General features: G+C 30.7%; 3 protein-coding genes and 1 long non-coding RNA gene across 10 annotated transcripts; 3 read left to right on the forward strand and 1 right to left on the reverse strand.

Moving 5' to 3' along the window:
* Positions 1–302: 302 nt before the first annotated feature.
* LOC115889320 (PTB domain-containing adapter protein ced-6) lies at positions 303–11,972 on the forward strand. Of its 3 annotated transcripts, none has more exons than XM_030909285.1 (8): positions 303–627; positions 3,801–3,970; positions 7,910–8,149; positions 10,209–10,604; positions 10,688–10,840; positions 11,325–11,439; positions 11,500–11,620; positions 11,688–11,972. In XM_030909285.1, exons 1-8 carry the CDS (start codon positions 575–577, stop codon positions 11,760–11,762), a joined length of 1,323 nt encoding a protein of 440 aa, XP_030765145.1. In that variant the 5' UTR covers positions 303–574; the 3' UTR covers positions 11,763–11,972. The 3 variants fall into 3 exon arrangements, with proteins under 3 accessions (XP_030765145.1, XP_030765146.1, XP_030765147.1); XM_030909286.1 differs by having other exon boundaries at positions 305–516; XM_030909287.1 differs by lacking the exon at positions 303–627 and adding an exon at positions 3,650–3,723.
* LOC115889321 lies at positions 11,966–12,982 on the reverse strand. 2 transcript variants are annotated; one of them, XM_030909289.1, is made up of 3 exons: positions 12,458–12,982; positions 12,333–12,398; positions 11,966–12,245 (listed from the first exon to the last, which is right to left on the reverse strand). In XM_030909289.1, exons 1-3 carry the CDS (start codon positions 12,748–12,750, stop codon positions 12,230–12,232), a joined length of 375 nt encoding a protein of 124 aa, XP_030765149.1. In that variant the 5' UTR covers positions 12,751–12,982; the 3' UTR covers positions 11,966–12,229. The 2 variants fall into 2 exon arrangements, with proteins under 2 accessions (XP_030765149.1, XP_030765148.1); XM_030909288.1 differs by having other exon boundaries at positions 11,966–12,283.
* A 4,436-nt stretch (positions 12,983–17,418) lies between these two features.
* LOC115889346 lies at positions 17,419–18,333 on the forward strand. Of its 4 annotated transcripts, none has more exons than XR_004051427.1 (4): positions 17,419–17,507; positions 17,578–18,085; positions 18,142–18,242; positions 18,295–18,333. It is a non-coding gene; the product is annotated as an uncharacterized LOC115889346 (long non-coding RNA). The 4 variants fall into 4 exon arrangements; XR_004051429.1 differs by lacking the exon at positions 18,295–18,333 and having other exon boundaries at positions 17,578–17,886; positions 17,945–18,085; positions 18,142–18,209; XR_004051430.1 differs by lacking the exon at positions 18,295–18,333 and having other exon boundaries at positions 17,578–17,878; positions 17,945–18,085; positions 18,142–18,209.
* Positions 18,334–20,294: 1,961 nt separating this feature from the next.
* Positions 20,295–21,801, forward strand: LOC115889337. The gene is made up of 2 exons (XM_030909315.1): positions 20,295–21,153; positions 21,266–21,801. Exons 1-2 carry the CDS (start codon positions 20,383–20,385, stop codon positions 21,701–21,703), a joined length of 1,209 nt encoding a protein of 402 aa, XP_030765175.1. The 5' UTR covers positions 20,295–20,382; the 3' UTR covers positions 21,704–21,801.
* The last annotated feature ends 1,131 nt before the right edge of the window (positions 21,802–22,932 follow it).

Consider the following 22,932-nt stretch of genomic DNA (forward strand, 5'->3'; position numbering starts at 1 on the left):
CATTAATAGATATTTACAAAAATTTATAACAATATTGACTGCGATTATACATAAAATGAACGATAAACCCCTGAACTCACGATTAAAATTATTACTATGCCCTGGTATTTAAAGATTGGCGTTGCTATGCAAATTATAGCTCTGATATATAGAAACATACAGAATTTTATCTGTTTACATTCCAACACACACCTGATAATGTCGATGGTACGTTCCACACATAGGTAAAACAGTACCACTCCTAAATTGAAGATTACGTACCAACAGTCCCTCGTAACTCCTCATTTCAGGTCGTTAGTCGTTTTACCACGGTTTTAACAGTAGTGACGGTACCATAGCACAACTTGGTACGAGCTACGATCATGGCTGACAGTTTTTTATATCGCTAAATGCCTGTGACAAGCGACAGACTACAATAGAACATCCTTTTTCGATAGATAGGTTCACTGAAAGTGTCTTCCTCGGTACTAGAATTAGTATAGGTACTGATAGGTGCAACTTTAGTCGTACTTTCAAGTAAGTTAATAGATTGATAGAACTAAGTCTTAAGTGGGACCGGTGTGCAGACGTAGAAATGAATGGTACTGCTAAAATAGCCGATAGAAATAAATTTGGATCTAAAACAAGGTACTGTAAAATATGTAACATCAAAATAAGCAGAAATAACATTTAAAAAATCAAAGTTGTGCAAAAAATAAAGTTTATAAAAAAGATTTTAACTGGGCCATTTCACAAATAATTCAGTATATTCCAAGTATAAAAGAATGAGTAGTACTTTAGGAAGTAGTACTATTAACTGTAATTTTATTATATAAGTTGATGAGAACACAAATTGAATTGTTATTAGGCCTTATGTAGTAAAGTGTTGGATGTCATTCTATATTTCATCAATCTCAACTGACATACTTTTAAAAAACTATAGGTGAAAGAGCTAAGATTACCGTTCAAAAATCTAAAAAAACCATGATAAACTTCTATTTTATTAATTTTGCATAGATTAGTTTTAAACCACTGCGTGAGTACCATGGAGTACTGATCCAGAGTAAAAATGTACGAAATTACTAATAAATAAAAAAACATTATTTCAGTATTTGCAATTATTTTAATTTGTATTACGAAAACGCTAATAATAATTCTAATAGTACCATTAAAAAACGTTTGAGATTTGTGTATACATTATTTGATGTCAAATAATTTTAGTTACATTTGTTATTGTATAAGCAAGCTATTTCTTCATTCAAATTTGCATACTTCAACATAGTACCTAACCTGTGGTACCAAGTTAAATGCGTTTAAAATTTAATAAGTGTCGCATTGGAAGTACGCTTCAGTGTCCTATTTCTCAAGAAAATTTCACTTAAAATTATTACACGTACATTATTACACAAAGTTAAAAAACAAATTAAAAATAAACCATGAAAAAAAAAACAAATTGCAATAAATAACAATACAAATACTGTAAGATCGACGGCGTCAGCGATGGCTATGAAATGAAGATCGCTGTCATTTTATATGTAATGATGTTCATTTTCAAGCCAACTGGACGCCGTTTTTTTTTTCGATCATACGGTATAATCATAACTGGAAATGCTAAATGAAAACGGACACCGAAACTGAAAACTTAATAAAAAAAATAAAATAGACTAAAAAGTCCGAGGTAATAATTGTATCTCACAAATCCTCACGATTATGAATTCCATTAAAACTGTAGTTATATTTTAATGTATGTTATGTGAACATGAAACTAACTTCAATACAATGGATGCTTTTCCTCTAGCATCTCGAATGAGGAAATCCGGTCTAGTACCGCCTATATATACAAGGTGTTCCCGGTTCAGCTTGAATTTGAAGTTTATAGAAGTTTACATAATACACTCAGATGCAAAAAAAGCAACGCAAATTTTTTTCGTCAAGTTTAAAGTGTTATATTTTTTTACTTTTAGCCCTATTTTCATGATTTTTTTAGGAAACTGTATATTAACCCTCTATAATAAGCCAAATACTAAAGTTTTGTATAAACTTTAGTAAAAAATACTAATAGTACAAAACTAATAGTAAAAATACTAAAATTTTGTATAAACTTTAGTATTTGGCTTATTATACAGGGTTAATTAAAGGGTTGTGTTTTTACAACCCTAATTTTAAAACACTCTGTGTAATAATTTCGTGAGTAACTTTTCCTAAAAATGCCGGGTCCAGACCAAGCAGACAAAACAACGACAAGACAGAAATATTTATGTTTTACGACTAAGTTGTGACAAATCCAATACATTTCTGCGACATTTTTGTCTCATTTTTGCTTTGTTTCAAAATTCGGAGACTTTTCAATGTACCGTCTCGAGTCGGTAAAGATCAAAGTGTCTGTTTTGTTCGTATATTTTACAAGTTGTCGGCGCAGTGTGGTTGGCGTGCGCTGCCAACAGTAGGAGACCAGTGAAATCACACATGGTTAATAAAACTCATTCGCAACAACTAAACTTTTACTTTGTTGTACTTTTGTCCTTGCGGTGTGGACAATTTGTCATAGGTTTGTCTTGTTTTTGTCTCAAAATCGTGTTTACTTTTTGTCGCCTTGGTCTGGACCCGGCATTAAATCAGAACCATGTCTCCTGAACATTTTGTTCACTCATATCAAAACATGCCTTGGTTAATTTTTAAGAGCGAGATGAACTTGCCATCAACAATTTTTTCAACTGTCAACTGTCACTTACTTTATGATGTTATTTTTTAATATCACGGGGTGGTTTTGGTGACTATTGTTGTCAGGGGCTGATATAGAAATTTATTTTAGGGGGGGTCCAAATAAAAAAGTAATGTAGAATATGCTTTTTAGTGCGCCATTTTAAACCCAAAAGTATCCGCCACTGATTGTCGTATTGTCATATCGACACTGGTTAGAACTCTGTATTAAAGTTTAAAAAACGTTAAAAAGTAACGATACAGGCTTGGTTTTAATAAATATTAATAACACTAACTTTTCTAGGATATTAAAAAAAACGTATGCCTTCCCCAGCTGTTATAACTGTCTGAGACGTCGGTTCTCGGTTCATACTGTTAATAAGCTGCAACTATATTTTGTTATGTTTTCCCATTCTTGTTCTAGAAGTCAAGGATCAAGATTCAAAGGGACCAAGCGAATATTCATAATTTCGGCCATCTTCAACAAGATCAATGACTTTTGAACAATCTTCGACACTAAGAACCATATTCAATCGTACACAATAATAATCACCAAAATTATGAAGAATAACATCAAAAAGTAACGATAATTGAAAAAATTGCAAAATATTTGTTGCAAGTTCATTCTGCTCTTAAAAATTAACTACGGTATGTGTTCAGGAAACATGGTTCTGACCGAAAAATAATGTTTTAGGAAAATTTTGTGTTTTACAGAAGTTGAGAAAAAAACAACTCTTCGATTAACCTTCTATAATAAGTCAAATACTAAAGTTTATAATAAACTGAGTTTACGAATAATTAAAGTTGATATATTTATATACAGTTTGCTATTAATTGAGCGGTCGCATTGTATGAAATGCATGTGCAGAAACTATTTCTAATACAATCTCAACTAGGGACACCCTATATAGGTTGGCGTTTCTAAGAATGCGATTGTTGCTTATTCAACCTTGTGTTATTGACTCTCTTCCTCTCTCTCTCTCTTATTTTCTCAGTTATGTGATTCTATTCAAGATTCGAGATATCAAAATAGTTGAACAACAGGTATCGAAGAATCTATTATTATTCTTTTTGATTAACTTATATGCAAGGTTAGATGAACATTTCTGAATTTATTTTAGAATGTCTACACTGCTTAAGTGGGCTCAGAACACTCAAGGAAAACTGAGCAGTAACAAGAACAGTAACAGCTCTGAGAAAAAATGGATTCATTCTCCGGAATCATTACAGAAAGGTCACATAGCTTACTTGGTGAAATTTTTAGGAAACACAATGGTAGATGAGCCAAAAGGTACATAGATATATAAATATTGAAACTTCTATTTTTTTATAAAAATACTTAAATTATCAAATTATAACAAAAACACTTGTTTCAGAGGATGTAACCATCCCCGTTGTCAGAAGCCTAAAATAATTTTGAATATCTTTTTTTTTCTTAAAATATAATCATTTCTATTTCCAAAATATCTCCAAAATTATAAAACCGCCAATTATCAATGATTCTTTGGAGGCATTTTATAATAATGTATTCTTCAAATTTAATAATACTAAAATAGTCATAGATGATTGGTGGAATATGTGTGAATCAAAAATTGATGTTATATATTCTCCGCTAGCTATTTCAAATTGTAAATACGCCATTTTATATAAAACATAAATACTATCGTTGATTGGAGATTGAAGAAATGGGGTATATATGCATCCTAATGGGCGAACTCGTGACAAGACTGATTTGACTTCCCCTTACTTGTAAAGTGCTGTACGGTGGTGCAGCCAACGCATACTTATTTTTTTCTAATTCGACCAGCGAAAGCATTTAGAAAACGGTGTTGAACTGAAAGCGACAGCGTTGCCAAATTAAAAGGTGTGATATCTGTAATACATTTGACGAAAATACCTGAAAAAAGTCGTATAGTTGGCTTGGGCTTGAAAATGACGATTATTGACATTTACCATAATATTTTACAAAATATGAAATAACAGCGATCTTCATTTCCAAGCCAACTTTGACGCCGTTGTTTGTTTAATCATATAATATTCTATTAAATTGTTTAATGATACAAAATCCATATTTTAACTTACTGTACCCAAAATGCGTAATCTTCGGATTAATCCATAGTTCTGGCAATACTGTCTCCGGCCACCGCTCACTCTGTAGACGAAAAGCAAAACTACGGTAGATTATTCTTTATCCGCTGCGCTATAAAACAGCGCACAGCGGCACAGAGCTAAACTACATTTTGGACAGGCTGACGGTAACGCCAGCTACATCTCGGACATGTTTTGTGCCACGCAATCGCCCATAAGGTTGCGCATCTTCTTATTTCTTCAATCAACGCTGATATGCACATGAACATTAAATATGGTTTCCATAGGTACGGCCGGATTTACCTGGTCCGATTTTTTAAGGTGCATGCCCTGATTGGTCCGGTCGGAAATTAAAAAAAGGTCCGGGAAACATAAACATATCAGCTTTCAGATCTTACTTATCCAGAATTTTCAAAAACTTGTATGGAAACCCTAACAATAGATAAAATATTTTTTTCCAAACGTCACAAAAGTATTAATTTTTGCGACGTGATTTACAATATATAAAAAAGTCATTTTAACGCCTAAACATAAAAGTACGAAAATATATTATTAAATTAACATAAAGTGTCAAATTCAACGAGCGTAACCATATACAGGGTGGTCCGAACTGTATTTCGTAAAAAAGTAAATAAGTTCTTATAAATAGAGCGCGGATTTATATGCATTATAAAGCCTAAAATAAGCACTTAAAAAAGCCCAAAATATTTCGAAAATAAGCACATAAATATGCACGCAAATTTAAAAAAGCATGAAAAAAATAATAATTTTTATTAATTTAATATTTTTTAATAAACGAGCATTAAAAAAAAATATGCAGAACAACGTAAACTATATACTTATATGAGTACATCCATAAACTATACACTAAACTAAACTCTAATGAGTTATATACCTAATATTTTGTAATAAAAAATATTTAAATAACAAAAACAAATTAAATTAGGACTTAACCTAAATAAACTAATCATCGTTTTTAAATAAACAATAACTGTTTTTCGAAATTTTCTAGAGAAAATCCCCATTCTGCTTCGAAAAACTTCGTTCAACATCTACACCTGTAATCGGGGCATATTAAAATTTCGTAATTAAACTGCCATTAATAGGGAGATCTTCAACAATGCTTCCTTGAATAACATTTGCTATTTAACTTAAAAATCTATACCCTGTATTTTTATTTAAAACGTCAGTCTAGTCCCCCTAGTACTAGTCCATTCTAGTGGGTCTCGATTCTTCTCGAACGAATGAATCATTGTGGTGTCTATGCGATGTTCATTCTATGCGAAGGTCATCCGAGGGCGGGCCATATTGTGAGGTTAGGTCGAGTCCACACCGGCTCGCAACAATATGTTGCCGGGATACAGTTCGGACCATCCTGAATTACATACAAGGTTTGACTTTTAAATATTTTTATATTATTTGGAACGTTTGAAATTGTTTAAAAATCTATATATGGCGTTTGAAATAAAAATAGCATGCTCTATTCGGAGTACAAATGACTTTTTGTGCCTTGGCTGTATGTACAGTGTACAGGGTCGGTCAAATTCGACGCTTTTAAATGGAAACACCCTTTTCTATAGGAGATAGACAAAAACTAATGTCGGTGTCTGAGCTCAATTTTTGTCAAAAACATGATGGTGAAAACCGCATATCGATATCTGTTACCGTTTCGGAGTTACGGGGTGTTTTTCAAAAATATGCATTTTTAACAAATCGCTGTAACTTTTTTGCTGTGGAAAATTTTGTATTTTTATGAAAACATTTCCAAAGCAGCTTTTTACGTAGAATTTAATGGTTTAAGTATATTTTTTTTAAAATTAATAATTTAATAATTATCAACAGAAAATTTGATTTTTTATATGGGACACCCTGTATATTTTTAATTTATTGCAAATCATTTAAAATTACCTTTCCAAAAATATAATACACTTGATATGTTGCTCGATTCCTCTTCGAGATATAGAGTATATAAAAATTTGCCCGCTTTAAATAAGTAGGCTTTGAATGGCACAGGCTGTAATGCAAAAAAAATTCTAGCTGTGAGCATCTATTAAAACGAAAATAATATTTGCTATGAGAGATGCAGAATTTTACAACAATTTAAAATATATTTAACCAACATCAACACATTTAATACTATATCTAATAACAATAAAAATAAATAGCAAACCAAAACATGAGATTTTGCTACAGCAATTGTCGACCGTCTTCTGTTATGTTATGTTATGTTATGGACAGATGGGGCAGTTTTTGAACATTTCTCGCGGAATTCATTAACTCAGTAGGGGTGAAAGATACCCTCTCATAACTGTTAAGTATTTCTAATTCTTGTCTAGATTATACGGAAGAATAAGGAACCTTTATTCTTCCGGAAATATATCCATAGGATTAGATCCATGGGCACTAAGCCAGGCGGCCTCGACGGCCAACGGCTTGGATCTTGGTTAGCTATTCAATTATTCTTGAATTTGGCTGCAAAAATTGGCTGATAACTTCAGCGTTCAAAGGCGGTGCGTCGTCTTGCTGAAAAAATATATTTTCGAGTTCCATTAAGGGCATATCATTAATTAGGGGTCCAAAGCCTACTAGTTAAAAGTGGTGAACTTTTAAAAAGTCTGTATTTCGAAGAGGATTATAACAAAATATCAAGTGTGCTATATTTTTGGAAAGGTAATTTTAAATTCTTTTTAGTTAATTAAAAATATAGAGGGTGTCCCAAATAAAAAATCAATTTTTCTGTTGATAACGCTTAAATTAATAATTTAAAAAAAAATTATACTTAAACCATTAAATTCTAAGTAAAAAGGTGCTTTGGAAATGTTTTCATAAAAATACAAAATTTTCCATAGCAAAAAAAGTTACAGCGATTTGTTAAAAATGCACATTTTTGAAAAACACCCCGGAACTCCGAAACGGTAATAGATATTGATGTGCGGTTTTCACCATCCAATTTTTGATGAAAATTGAGATCCAGACACCGATATTAGTTTTCGTCTATCTCCTATAGAAAAAGGTGTTTCCATTTAAAACCGTGGAATTTGACCCACCCTGTACAGCCTCGCCGCAAGAAGTGTCATTTTTACTCCTAATAAAACAATATACTATTGTTTTGATTACTAGAATTGACGAATAAATATTGTAGGAATAGAAGTGATCAAAGAAGCGATAAGAAAATTGCGGTTTTCACAACAACTAAGGAAAAGCGAAACAGGGGCTAAAACTAAAAAGGTGGAACTTACAGTGAGCGTAGACGGAGTGGCTATTCAGGAACCCAGATCCCACAATATTCTACATCAGTTTCCCTTACATCAGATTTCGTACTGTGCAGATGACAAAGGCGAAAAAAACTTCTTTTCGTTCATCGCCAAACAGCAGAGTCAAGGTAAAAATGAACGATGGCCAGTATAACTGTATAGAGTATCCCAAATTCGAGATTCGCCATCGAAACTACACGAGAGACGAGGTCTGTTAAGTGAGGCTAAGAAGAGCGATTTGATGTTGATCAAAATACCAACTAAAAAGTTTAAAAATTCCGATTACTGCCGACGCAGGCGCCGCATGATGATTTCCGGAAATGATGATTTCGTTTTATTTTTTATGGATCTAACTGAAAGAGATAACAAAATAAATTTCGCATTTCTGTTGCTATTTTTTGGTGTTCAAGATGGTGTTATTAGATTTTTGGTAATGAGCATTGTTTTTATTCTGCTGCTTAGCTGCTGCCTAACAATTTAAAAAGAAATGCTGCTGTTAAAAAATTATCATAAAAATATATAACAATCTGACTTATATCTTTTATAAAGAGACTTAAATCTTTTTAATGACTTAAGTCTTTTCTAAAAAGATTTTTAAATCTTTTTTTATTTGAGAATAAAAGATTTAAATCACAAGACATTTTGAAAAAGACTTAAATTTTAAGTCTTAAGTCAGCTTTCGAAAAATGACTTAAAATCAAATGACTTGAGTCATTAAAATGATTTAAGTCAAAAAAAGACTTAAGTTTTTTGTGAGCTTGCAGCTCTGAGCCCAATGATGAGGTTCGAATTTGGGACAGTCAAACTGAAAAAAGATTGAAAAAGATGCAAAAATGTTATTTTTAGTTTATATTACGAAACAAATAGATACAGGCTATATCGTGTGGTGCATCGGGGTATAGGAAATCCCATGTAAATTTTGAAAAGGTCAGATATATTATCTCACCAGATGATTTAATGCAAAAATTGTATTAGACTTTTTTGAAAAGGCGTTAAAATTATACTTTCGTCTGGAATTTCGTTTTATTTGGAATAGGTATCTAAAAGTTATTTGCAAAAATCTACCTTCAAATTACTAAAAATGTATAATACAGCCCAGAGAAAGCTACAATTAAAATACTAGCAAAAATATGATTTTGTCATTGTCAATTCAATGTCACATTTTGTTAACAAGAAATTATGTGGTTTGGAAAGGGTGGTTAATTTTTTAATTGTAATGATCATCTACAAAGAATTAGTTGAACTGATAATAGTTTTGTGGTATATGACTTGTTTGCTGTTCATTACTCGATCAGTCGTAGGCCTCGCTCATACCACATAATTCATTCACAATAATTTAACAAATAAAAGAAATATTTGTAACTAAAGGGACTTCACAATCAAACCATACCCAAAATACTTAATTGTAAAATTCACGTCTCAGAATACAAAGCTGTTTAGGGGGGAATCTTTAGCATTCAACAGAGATGTCATTTTCAGTTCATCTAAATTTTTGTATTTAATATGCCCATAAAGACGGTTTTTCAGTGTGCTTCACTGGAAGAAGTCCTTGGGCGAAAGATCCAGTGGTCTTTTACTACTGTATCCCCAGTAGAGGGAGTCAATTTTTTTTCAGAGGGAGAAACAATTTCAGAGGGAGAAAAATTTCGGTCATTGTTGTTTCTTCCTGTTCAATTATTTTTGTCTTCTCACTTCCATGTGCTTAATACAGTGCCTTTAGTTTCAAACCTCTTGTTTATTCTTTAAGCTGTTGATTTATTCGGTTTAGGCTTCCCGGAGACTGAGCTGCGAACATATCTAACACAGTGGGAATACTATTTCCAGTAAAATGCCATTTAATATAAATTCTTATAATTTGAATTTTTGACAAATGACAAAATCAAATTTTTGGTAGTATTTTAATTGTATCGTTCTCTGGGCCGTATATTATAAATTTTACTAATTTGAAGGTAGATTTTTGCAAATAACTTTTAAATTACTATTCCATATGAAACGAAATTTCAGATAAAGATAAAATTTTAACGCTTCTTCAAAAAAGTCTATACAACTTTTGCATTATTATTTACAATTATCTGGGGAGATAATATTCGACCTTTTCAAAACTTACATGGAATTTCCTATGTCCCGTGTTCCGATGCACCACACGGTATAATTATTATACGTATATAATGATTTATATTTTTCTAGATGGAGATGCCGAAGATAAACACGAATGCTTCGTATTCATCTCCGAAAAACTGGCAGAAGAAATAACCTTAACCATAGGCCAGGCTTTCGAGCTGGCCTACAAAAGGTTCTTGGAAACTTCTGGTAAAGATTTAGAAGCCCAAAGGCGCGCGATGATCGTCCAGCAAAAAATAAAAAAACTGGAGCAAGATGTAAAAGTGTACCGGCAAAGATTACAGGATATCAGTCAGTTTCCTGGCATAAAACCGGAGCTTGATCAGTATTTGAAGAGAAAACAGCTGAGAAATATATTAGAAATAGGCGGTTCCGTGAATAATAACGATTCTATACAGGATCAATCAAGTTCAAAGAAGGAAACCCACGAATTCTTGGATTTGAATGACATGAACGGATCAGGTAATGAAAAACCTAATTAATGGGGTCATTATTTTAAAATAAATACCAGAAATTATCTGAAAATAAAGAAGTAATATTTTTAGCGCCTACAGTTCCTCAGGTACCACCAAGGGAACCTCCAACAGTAGGAACCAGACTCGAAGGACTTTTACTAAATGAACTGGAACATGACAACGACTTTGATCCAAGATCTTTTGAAAATAACACTAATTTTCCATCAAGTCCTCCACCATTAAGTAAGTAGACATGGCGTGCTTTTAACGAGATTTTTAAAAGCAAATAAGGCAATAAAAAAGTAACCGTCAACTTACCTGGTAATATTACAGCATGTTAATTACTTCCTGTGCACAAGGAATACACATAACACTTTTACTTTTAGTACCGTTTTAATTTTACTTTAATTTTTGCAATAAATACTAATAAAATGACTTTTTTTTATTAATCGGTAGCCACCTGTCGACAATTTGTTAGTATTAATTAATTGAACTGAACAAATTCAAAGGTATTTTTCTGGTTGCCTATATCTTAACAAAGGAAACTCATAGATATTATTGTTAAGATTTTTTATTATTGTTAATGTTAATAATCATTATTCATGCATTTCATAGTAATTACGGTTACTGCATACCAGATATGCCAACGAACGGTATTTATAACATCATCAAGTACTGTTGTAATAATATTCATTAAAAACATGTAATGATGCTGAATAATTTTTAGTTGCTCCGCCGCCTAAACCAGCAAAAAGAAACAATATTTCAATAAATTTAAACAATGATTTAAGTATACCGTCTCAAATTACTCCGTCCACTCCCAGTATTACTACACCTACCAGGTATTTTAATATGAATGATTATTATTTGAAGATAAGTAATGAATAAATGATTTTTTTCAGTGCAACCAGTGCCAAAATATTAGATCCTTTTGAAATGGGTGACTTTTCCACAACTTCGGCTACTCCACAGGATATAGAGAATGCTATAGGTCTTTTGGATAAAAGAATAATGGAGATGAAAGTATGTTGTTTCTCGTCAGTTAAAAATTAAATTTAAAATTAATCCAACAAAATAATTTTGTTTTTAGACTGGTTTTAGTCGAGGAATAAGCTTTGGTAATGATGATTTCTCTCTGGACAACTTAGATCCACTAAAAAATTGAAAAATGAAACTCAGGAATCAATTCGAACAAATTCTTATTGTGATTTCATCTTTAGACTAGCAAAAATATACGATATCTTTATATAAATTGTTATTAAGTTATGTATATCATCATCAGAACACTATTTTTCTATGTATTTGTAAATAAGAGGTTTATTGCTTATTTTGTTACGAATTTTCATAAAACTAATAATAAAAAGAAAATTTAATACAACAGTGCTTTTATTAATATCTGAAATTGTATATAATATTAAAACTTCAAGTAGTGACTAGAAAAAGACTAAAATAGACTGCAAAATATTGTACTAGATATCATTATGGTCTTGTAAATCGCTTAAGGAACAAGAACTTTTTTCTTCCAAAAGATCAGTTTTTATTTTAGTTTTATCAATTTCTTTTGATAAAAACTCCAAATCATTTAAAGCTTTAGCATAAGACAGTTTTGTTTGAGACTTAAAGTGCTCTAATTTAGATGCCTCTTCTTCTATTTGTTTATAATATGATTTTAATTCAAAATATGGCCTAAAACTGATATATTACCTTACCAATTATTAAGGAACTTTAAGCTTACCTAAAAATTAGTTCCTGCTGTGACATAAGGTTGCTAAATTTCAGTAACGATCTTCTTATTGATAAGCTAAAAGTACCGAATATTATTAAAAATATACCTCATTTTGTATTATCAAATCTACATACTTGCTTTTCATCATTTGTTCCTGCAGTTGATTGTTTAATTTATTAATCTTTATTTGTCTTGGTTCGTCAGGTAGTGGTTCAATTAATTTAACAGATTCAAGCTGATATTCACTGCTCTTCTTTAAAATATGTTGACACATATCTAAGCACATACGAACCTTTGATTCTAATAAAGAAAGACATGAAGTACTGTCTGATATGAGATCTCTGAAAGAGTTATAGGCTTCCTCTGCTTCAAATTCATATTTATGTAAGTCGGCAAGGGCTTCATTGGTATAATTTTGGCTGCTCATAGAGTTGTTTTTTACTTGGAAGAAAATAAAAAATAAAGGGCTATCAACGCTATGAACACATTAATTTCATTGGCACGTTAATAAAACATAACTCAAATTTTACTTATAACTTCATTTTATATCATTGTGCTTTATAACTGAAAATAAGATATAGGAATTTAATAAAATAAAACAAGAAACAAGTATAATTTTGATTTGAGGTTAACTTTTGGCCACTTTGTGTTGGCCACTCTGGTTGGCCACTTTTGGCTTTAAGAGTTTAGGCAACTGAAAAAACTTGGCGGTTATTATTTAAATTTATTAATTGCAGTGTTTAAATCCAAAAACTATCTATTATTAACAGTTAATTGTTAAACATGATTTGATATAATTATATTTTATTAATTTTTTTATCAACAATCAACTAGATTGCGTTTTTATGTTTTCTGTAAAGTAATTTAAAATATTAAGATATATAATTTTTTTCGGCAATTGAAAAATAATTATATATATAAAAGATAAAAACATATGATAATTAAATATTCGTGTCTTCGTATAGATCAGGTTATTAAGGAATTTTATAGAGTATTTAATAGCTTTGTTTAAAGATGACAACATGTAGTTTTATTGTTGTTAGCTAATTAAATATCGTGAAAAAAAATGGGAGAGAAAATACCTATCATTTTTAACATTAAAACTTAAACGAGTAACATTTCTATTAAGCAATAGATAATTATGGGTAAAACTGAAAACGTAAATTAGACAGGGTCGGGGCACACTAATGTTAAAAAAGAATAAATTTTTATACAAAATATTTCATTTAATTGACACATTTGACTAAAATTGGTGCATTTGCTAAAATTAGATATCAATCGATAGATCAAGTTTAAGCACGTATAGCCGCCCATACTAAAATATGTTAATAAAAAGTTCAAAAAGGCAGTTCTTTTAGTTTCAAAGTACTCAAAGGAAAATTTTCAATTTTTTTTTATCTCAAAAACTGCGACTTGATGACTGATTTTGATGTTATTACAAATTTTGTTGCAAATATTATTCCTAATCTTAAATTGAAAACCGCGTTTCGCTAGCTACTGTAATTTTGGAGTTACGATATTTTAAAATTTTAACCTCCTCCCATACCCCCTTACCAACCCCCCACCTCCACCAAAAACTAATGGCCAGATTCTCGGGTGCCACACTATTTTTTTGCCAAATTTGGTTAACCCAAATAACTCATTTTGAGTGAAATTAAAAAGACACTTTTTTTGCCGATCTTAATAGCCTACCACACCTATTGGTGTGGACTAAAAAACATTGGCGACAACCACCGTATATACGGAAAAAAAACGGCGCCCAGTTTTGGCTTGGAGAGAAACATCGATGACATTTTTCGATCATATTTATCAAATAAAATTGAAACGAATTTAAAATATACAAAAATTTTGTATATTAAAAAAATATCTTCTCAAAAAATCGACAATTTGATCAGGTATCGAGAGATTCATCAATACTAAATTCTATTAAATCAAAATATTTTTTTTATTATACAGGGTGGCGCACCTCATTCGCCTCGGTTGATTATACGAAATCGGAAAGAAGTAGAAACAAAATATTTCATGAATATATGTGGGAAGACAATGTGCATAATTTAAAATTATTTTCAAATATACAGGGTCGTGTGTCAGAACTAAGATCCATACCAAAATTAGATCTTTTCTTATGGCACATCCGCTATTTTATTTAATTTTTTGATTGTTGGGCATAAAATAAGGCGTTTATTATAAGGATTGGAATTGGATCTTTAAATGCTTTGGTTTTTGACTAAATTGTTTTTGATATTTAAATATGGATGCTATAATAAAAAAAATTGTCAACACTTGTGTTGGGTGTTTATAACTGTCAATTATAAACACACTGTACATTACTTTTCAAAGTTAATTCTTGTGCTGACTTTGAAGCCAGAGAAATAAACTTTACTAAAAAAAATATTGCTTCCTTAAATGTGTACAGGGGTATCAAAAATTGTTGGTCTATTTTAAATATTTATTTTACAAAAAAAACTTCGCTATTTTTAAATGCAACACTATGTATTTTTTAAAACAAGTCGAAGCAGATTTAAGTGCTCTTTTAAACTATATTAGGGTTTCCTATACCTATCTGGCTCAGATTTTGAATAAAAAGCGATTTTTCATTAAAATGGCAATCAAGATGGCTGGTTTCGTCATGGCAATTTGCTAATAACAGTTAGTAGCTATTTTCAAAATCGACATTAGTTTATTGATTTTATTTAAATTTATAACAGTTTACTTTTATTTAATTTACCTACCATCTATACTATTATATAAAATCCTTAAGTGACTGGCATACTGATTAATCACGATCCTGCTCAAACCACTCAACGAAAGAAGCTCAATTTTGGCATACAGGTTGATTCTAGGGTGTAGAGATTCGATAAGAAGGGATTTTTCGAAACTCGAATTCTAAGAGGGTGAAACTATCCCTCAAATATTAAAATATATTTTATTTAAAAACCGGTGAGTTTTTCGGAAAAACTCTTAAACACGTATAAACTCTTAAACACGAAAAAACTCTTAAACATGTATATTTTATTTTGTTGTTTTACATATTTTAAGATTTTTTATAAATTTATACTGGGTATTTCATAAAATATAACCATTGATCGAGTAATCACGATTCTGCTTAAACTGCTTGACGTTTAAAGCTGATTTTTGGTAAACGGATTGACTGTGGGGTGTAGAGGTTCGATAAGGAGGGGTTTCTCAAATTTCAAATTCCAAGAGGGCGAAAACGCCCCTCAAATATTACATTATTTGTTATTTAAAAAATGGTTAGTCTTTCGAGAAAACGCTTGGACAAGCATAATTTATTTGTTTTTTTTACATATTTTGAATTTTTTTAAAAAATCATACAGGGTGTTCCAAAAAGTTGGGTAATTTCTTAACCACGATTCTGCTTAAACTGCTTGACGTAAAAAGCTTATTTTTGGCAAACGAATTTTTCGAAAGTCAAATTCCAACGAGATGAAACTAACTCTCAAACATTACCAAACATTACCAAGTTATATAATAATATAGCCATATTGTTTTTTCTCATGCTGACATAAATGTGAGAAAATTTTATCCAGTTTGTATGGTAATGGAAATTCTTGCTTTGCTTTATCATCACTATTACAAATGATTAATTCAACGCGAACGCTGATACACGCTAGTAGTTTAATAAGTAAGTATTTATTATTTTATCAAAAAAATAAAGAAATAGTCCTTTGATTTATATTACGATGACTTATAATGGTAATAAAAATAATTACATATTGGATTTTCTATAAAAGAACAAAGAACCAATTAAGGCAAATTCATTTTCTTCACTTCCAACGACATGTTTCTGCCTAATAGCCTAGATAGCACAAAAGGAACATTTACATTCTAAGAATATTCCTCCTAAGTTCTCATAAGTATATTCTTTTTTTAATAAGTATGGCATATGAATAGTACATTCTACTATGAATGTGATTTAAAGGTATATTATCAGCATGACCTTAGAATGTCTTCTTAAATTATGGTTTACAATAAATTTTAAGTATCTGCTATTCACGTTCTAAACATATCAATATCTGAATAAAAATAAAGGAGAATAAAAATTATTTCGAAATGAAAAAATGAATACAATACATTATATTTGTATATGTTCTTACTATTAAATTTTTGTGTATTAAATAATTAGGGATTTTATATATTAGTGTATATAGATGCACTGTAAACAAATATTCAAGCAAAAATACAGTGTTTCTTATTCTAACAAATAAATAAACCTGTAAAACTGTATAAATAAAAACGATCTTCCATTATGAAATAAAAAGATCGATTATACCAAAAGATAGTTTAATAAAACTCGATAGATTTTAATCGATTTTGGGTAAAAAGATCGATCTTCGATTGAAATCGATTCGAATCGTACATCCATAACATAACCTTAAAAAACAACAAGTGAACTATAAACGCAGGGCCATGTAAGTGAAATATTAAAAATGGTTCCAGCAAAAGTTTCCCAATTATGACGGATGATGGCGCTTATCGTCAAAATTTTTGGACAGGGATTTTGCTTACCGACAATACGACTTGAGCTACGACCGGACCAGGACCAATCAGAATGATCAGTCTTTCTTGGACATTTGCCGCGGAAGTGTGTGATAATTTCTGTTGTGATATGTGTGGTTGTGTTTGCAGTTTGATTTTTCGGTTTTGATATTATGTTAAAATTAATTTTGAAGTATTGTATCACCTGTTTTTTTGTAATAGTACTTTTTTTAGTTCTATGATCTGATATGTTATGATTTGTTAATGTTTGTTAAACAATGTTATACCAAAGAGGTTATACTTAATATACTTATGAATTTGCATAGCCCAACTTTTTTATCAATAAACTTCAGATTATTTAATTCCTTTTGTTTCCGTTTGTAATTTTATTTTTAAGACATATTATGTGATTGTTTCACATAATATGTTTTAAAAATAAAATTGCAAATAGCGAATAAAAATAATTAAAATAAAAAAGTGTATTTTACAATTCCCCCCGGCCCCGCACCCCTTTGGCTAACCTATAATGTCAGCTATGTCGAGAGATGGCGTTACAAAAATGGAACCGATTTATTACAAGGAACTTGGGCTTCTTTTTCGTTAGTATATTCTGTGTATAAACGTAAACGTGCTTCATCCAAACCCAAACTATTTTAATAATTAAAACACTGAGATAACGTAAAGGTAAGTGATGCAAATAATTATTTTAAGGATAGAATCGGTAAAATAGTTTTTGTTATGTTTGTGTTTTCAGTATCTATTTTAAGGGGAGTGAATTTAATGTTCTAAAACCATGAGACCTCGAAAAAAAAATAGGTTATACTAAAAAATATTTTAAAATTCAACCAAAGAAAAGGAGCCAAAATCTTATTAAGTCAATGTTACGCAAATATGACTCAATATTGTACATTAAACTGGATTCACACCAAAGCGATTCTTTATTATCCTCTGTACATCATCAAAGTAGTACTATCTCTGGTAGTATCATTGAAGATTTCTGTTCTAATAAGTGTAGTTCCAGTGCTGAAATTTCCTACAATATAGTATTTATATAGGTATTTATGTAGGCTCTTTTATAATCATTTATTGTGTGTATTTTTTAAGAGAAAGGTATTTTTTAGAATTATTAGGTTCGAGAATTATCTAGACTTGGTGGTTCATGAGTAGCACAAAGTACAAGGAAAGTGCTTTATAAGGTTCTTGGATGGGGCCAAACAGAAGAGAAGTTTGAAATCATTGTTAGTGGCCAAAAGCAATTTTAGGTATCTGAACTTAAAGATATTTGGTGTTGCAAAGACTGTAATAACATATATTTTAGACTCCATGAAAGGTCAATTTCAAGAGTCAAAAGAAACCGAAATTATCAATATAATCAAAATATGGCTTGTAAAAACAAAAGAAAGATTAAAAAATACAAAGGTAAGTTGTGCAAATTTATTTGAACAGTATAATTTTGCTGATATTATTTCAGAAGGGTAAACAAGAGAATATAGAAACATAGACATAGAAGATAATATCAATGTATATTGTTATATTAAAATATTTTTAATTAATAAACATATATTACTCCAAGTTCTTCTTTATTACCTATTATTTTTCGTACCTATTATTTTTAACCATTCTATTTATTAGTTAATTTTTGATTATTACACACCAAATTATTTAATTTCAGCAAATTTTTTGTAGTGTGTCCCCTGTGTCCCAGATATGAATGTACTGTATAGGTATCCTATAGATTTTAAGAGATAAAAAAATTGCTAAATATGAAAAAAATTGTATCTATCTATAGTTTATAGGATATTGGTACAGTGCATCCTTATACAGGACACCCTGTAAATACAGAGTTGAGGGTTGGAATTTTTGGTGTTACAACAGCAAAATAAAACACTAATTCACCACAATATACCAAAACACTTTACTTTTGAACTGGACGTTTGTTTGGTTAATCATGTTAGCGTCATCAGTAGATGATTAAAACTTAAATTTTGACCATCTGCTGATGATGCTAACATGGTTAGCGAAACGCGCGTCCTGTGCAAAAGTAAAGTGTTTTGGTGTATTGTAGTAAATTAGTGTTTTATTTTGCCTCTGTAGATAATAAAAAAATATGAAAAGCATAAATATAGAATATTAAAAACATGAATATCATATAATTGGAATATTATTTTTAAATACGTTCTTTTACGAACATATAATTCACGTTCATACAATATATCTTGGAATGTGAAACGCACTTCTATATCACTTGAATAGGGTGGAACGTAATCTCTGCTATTCATGTGCCATATATGTTCCCAATGAAAAAAAGGAATGTGAATAGAACATTGTTGTTCTCCAAAGTCACTTGCTTCGCATATGAAAAGAACGTAAATGTGCTATCTGGGAGGTTTTGCATATACATATCAGCTGATCAGCTCTACGAAATAGGAAAAGTAGTTTTTTAAAGGAACGCTTATCAAGAAAATTCCTATTTGGATATCTTGAGCATAAACCCTTCAGGCCAACAAGCAATTGTCCTCACAAAATCACTAGTAACATCCTTCTGCCAGCAGATACCTACTCGTTCATTTTTCTTAATAAAATAATAAATAATTACTCATTAACCTTATTGTAGGTAAATAAAAATAACCTCTTATAAATGTAAATAAGGTCCATAAACTAAAGTCAATTATGAAAATAGGTACTAAGTGTCACTAGAAAACTGCCATGGCGACAACAGCCATCTTGATTACAATTTAATTAAAAATTTAAATTTATTCAAAATATGAGCTAGATAGGTATAGGAAATCCTAATATAGTTTGAAAGAGCATTTAAATCTGTTTCGATTTATTTAAAAAAAATAGATGGTGTTGCATTTGAAATAACGAAGTTTTTATGTAAAAAATATTTAAAATAAACCAGCAATTTTTGGTACCCCTGTATACATTTAAGGAAGCAATCAAATTTTTTTGTAAAATTTATCTTTGGCTTGAAAGTCAGCACAAGAATTAATTCTGAAGAGTAATGTACAAGGTGTTAACAATTTTTTTTATTAGAGCATGCATATTTAAATAACTTTAAATATTTCAAAAACTAAAGTTTTTAGACATATTAAACCTTTATAATAAATGCCTTATTTTATGTCCAAGAATCCAAAAATGAAATAAAATACCGGGTGTTCCATAAGAAAAAATATAACTTTGATGTGGATCTTAGTTCTGACACACCCATGTGACTTTCAAAATAATTTTAAATTATGCACATTGCATTCCCATATATACTCATAAAATATTTTGGTTCTACATCTTTCCGTTTTCGTATAATTAACCAAGGAGAATGAGGTGCGCCACCCTGTACATATTTGTTTTGTAATAATAGTACGCCTGTGTAGAAAATCATGCATTATTATCTAAGATAATCAACCTTTACCTTCTTTTTTTTAATTAAAGTGGTTAACTGGTAGTATTTAATACAAATTATTGTGTTGCTGCCTTTAATAGTGGGGAAACCGCTATTTCATATAAGTATGGAATAATAAAACCAACTGGGAAAGTACAGAACTTTCATTAGTTTGAAAAAATGGGTGAATCGAAATCAGACGTGCATTCTTGGTTAAGAGATTTCTTAGAAAAGCGAAAAATCTTTCAATATAAACTGGAAGTAGCCGGAAAAACTAGCAAAGGGGATGGCTATTTAGGGGAAGTAACTTTCGTCAAAATATCCACGTTTACAGATAGAATATATCACTTAGTGATAAAATCAGCTAAGCAAAGTGTAGAACTGAGAAAACAGACACCTATTGAAGAGGTATTTCAAAGAGAAATGTATGTATATACTGTCATTATGCCTGCTTTTACAAAATTCCAAGAGGAAAATGAGGTCGAACATATTTTTGATAATTTTCCAAGATGTTATGGAGTCTACAACAAAGACAGAAAAGAAGCTATAATATTACAAAACATGAAATCTCTCAAATACGATATCCATGATAGAAAAACACCTCAAAATCTCCATCATGTCGCTATTGTTTTCAAAAACTATGCCCGATTTCACGCTCTATCCATTGCAATGAAACGTCAACAGCCTGAAATCTTCAAAAATCTGACTAAGGACATGACGGATCTTCTTTCGCAGTTTGTGATTCAAGCTGGCATGGTTCCTGGAATGTTCAGTGACTTCAAATTGGCTCGTGAGCTCCTTAAAGAGGAAGATCCAGTAGCATTTAGAAAGCTGGACTTTAATGAGAATGATATCGAGAGGGCTTTATGCAAAGTTAGTGATTTGCCTGATGGGTTGTCTGTGATACTTCATGGTGATTGTTGGAATAACAACATGATGTTTGCTTATGAGGTAAGTTTATTGTTTTGTTGCACTCCAAGTTAAAATTTAATCACTGGATTACCCATAAGTTTTACCGGGTAATATAAAATTTGTTTAACTACGTGTAAATTTTCTTTTTCAGAACAAAGACAAAACCCAACCCTCCAACATGGCGTTTATCGATTTTCAGTTGAGCAGCGTGGGATCTCCTATATGTGATTTATCCTACTACCTCTACTCTGTGGCAGACGAATCGGTACTTCAGTATTTTGACCTGATATTACAATCCTACCATTACCACCTCACAAATTTCCTTCTGGAAATGGGCGAAACAAATACGGGCGTTACTTTGCAAGACTTAAGACGCCACTGGTTTCTGTATGGCAAATTCGGCATAGCCATGGCTCCCTTTATTCTGAAGATCGAGTTGTCTGAGTCAGATGAAGTGGCAGATTTGGTGCAAGGTGCCGAAAGTGGACATATTGGAGATACTTTTAACGTGGAGTTGAAAAATAAAGACGAGTATAACTATAGAGTTAAAAGTGTCTTAAAACACTATGCGTCGTTCATAGATAAATAAACACTTATATTTGTTTAGAATTCTTGGATTTTATCATATTATTATAAATTTAAATTCGTTCATACTAAAACAATTCCATGCAATTCTTTAACTTTATAAAGGCATCAAAACTTGTATAAATATCAAATTTTATTGAAAATGTAATTTAAATTAAAATTACATTAAAATAGCCAAAGTGAATATTATTTTTTTTATAAAGTCTGTCCAACGAGTCAGGAAAGATTTCAGCAGATGACATCCAAAAAAAAAAAAATAAGAGAAAATACAATTTATAGGTGAATTAAAATGACAGACACAATTGTTCATGTCATGTATCCTTTTATCCTCTCGTTAGACAGAATACAGTATTTTCCCAAAAAAAATTAGAATAAAAACTACACTTCTTTCTATACAGTTTTATATTTTCTTTCTCTCAATTGTAAAAAATGGATGTAGTATTGATTACAGATTTACCATCTACAGAGTGTTTCAAAAAAGAATTAAAGAAAGCAGAATCGGACCCATGTTGATATGAAAAATAAAACTTATTTTTATGTGAAGAATGTCCCCACGACAGATAGCCCATGTTTGTTGAAACACCCTGTATTTCCCATTGTACTCGTATTATTTAAGTTTTTACCTTCGTTTTTGTTAATTTTAATTAGAAAAAATCAGATAGCTTCAAGTTCTTTTTATAAGTTTAGTCTCGGTTTAGCACAAATAAGGATATTCTGAAGCTCATTCATATTTTTTTTTATAAAATATGCCGACATAGATAAATGAAACAAGTTTAGATTGGAAAGTGCCCATAAGGACAATGGAAACACTATTTGGCGCTATTCTTGCAAAGGTCGCGACCCAAAGCTTTTAAAAATTTCGGGGCGGTTCGGATTTCTCCGGAATTATATCGCCAAATATTATTTATTTAAAGTTATTATTATTTTCTTTTAATTTTGTGAATAAAATACAGTGTGTTGCATACAAGAAATTTTATTTTATATAAGGACATGTATGAAATGCCTATGAAACATTGGAAACCGACTTTATGCTTCGATCCACGATGGCTTTTGTCTATGTTCACAGTTCACAGCACAACTTCTTAAGTTTTTAATGCCACTTTTTCACAATTATCACGATTTTGAGTAAATAAAACTTAAATTAAACTCACAGGATAGCAATAATTACTTTGAAAATGGACGCTTTAAACGCTTTTTTAATAAGAGCGATTTAGATTTTGAAAAATTTTATAA

This window comes from Sitophilus oryzae, unplaced genomic scaffold, assembly GCF_002938485.1.
Source record: "Sitophilus oryzae breed Bouriz unplaced genomic scaffold, Soryzae_2.0 scaffold_813_pilon_pilon, whole genome shotgun sequence".
NCBI classification, from domain to species: Eukaryota; Metazoa; Arthropoda; class Insecta; order Coleoptera; family Curculionidae; genus Sitophilus; species Sitophilus oryzae.

What these genes read in the sequence shown, in the direction of transcription:
- LOC115889320 (XM_030909285.1), top strand. Translation starts at nt 575, where the DNA reads ATGAATGGTACTGCTAAAATAGCCGATAGAAATAAATTTGGATCTAAA. An exon ending in AGTATTACTACACCTACCAG is followed by an intron (nt 11,440 to 11,499) that starts GTATTTTAATAT and finishes GATTTTTTTCAG; the next exon opens with TGCAACCAGTGCCAAAATAT. An exon ending in AAAGAATAATGGAGATGAAA is followed by an intron (nt 11,621 to 11,687) that starts GTATGTTGTTTC and finishes TTTTGTTTTTAG; the next exon opens with ACTGGTTTTAGTCGAGGAAT.
- LOC115889321 (XM_030909288.1), bottom strand. Translation starts at nt 12,750, where the DNA reads ATGAGCAGCCAAAATTATACCAATGAAGCCCTTGCCGACTTACATAAA. An exon ending in GAACAAATGATGAAAAGCAA is followed by an intron (nt 12,399 to 12,457) that starts GTATGTAGATTT and finishes CGGTACTTTTAG; the next exon opens with CTTATCAATAAGAAGATCGT. An exon ending in CAGCAGGAACTAATTTTTAG is followed by an intron (nt 12,284 to 12,332) that starts GTAAGCTTAAAG and finishes TATCAGTTTTAG; the next exon opens with GCCATATTTTGAATTAAAAT.
- LOC115889337 (XM_030909315.1), top strand. Translation starts at nt 20,383, where the DNA reads ATGGGTGAATCGAAATCAGACGTGCATTCTTGGTTAAGAGATTTCTTA. An exon ending in ACATGATGTTTGCTTATGAG is followed by an intron (nt 21,154 to 21,265) that starts GTAAGTTTATTG and finishes TTTCTTTTTCAG; the next exon opens with AACAAAGACAAAACCCAACC.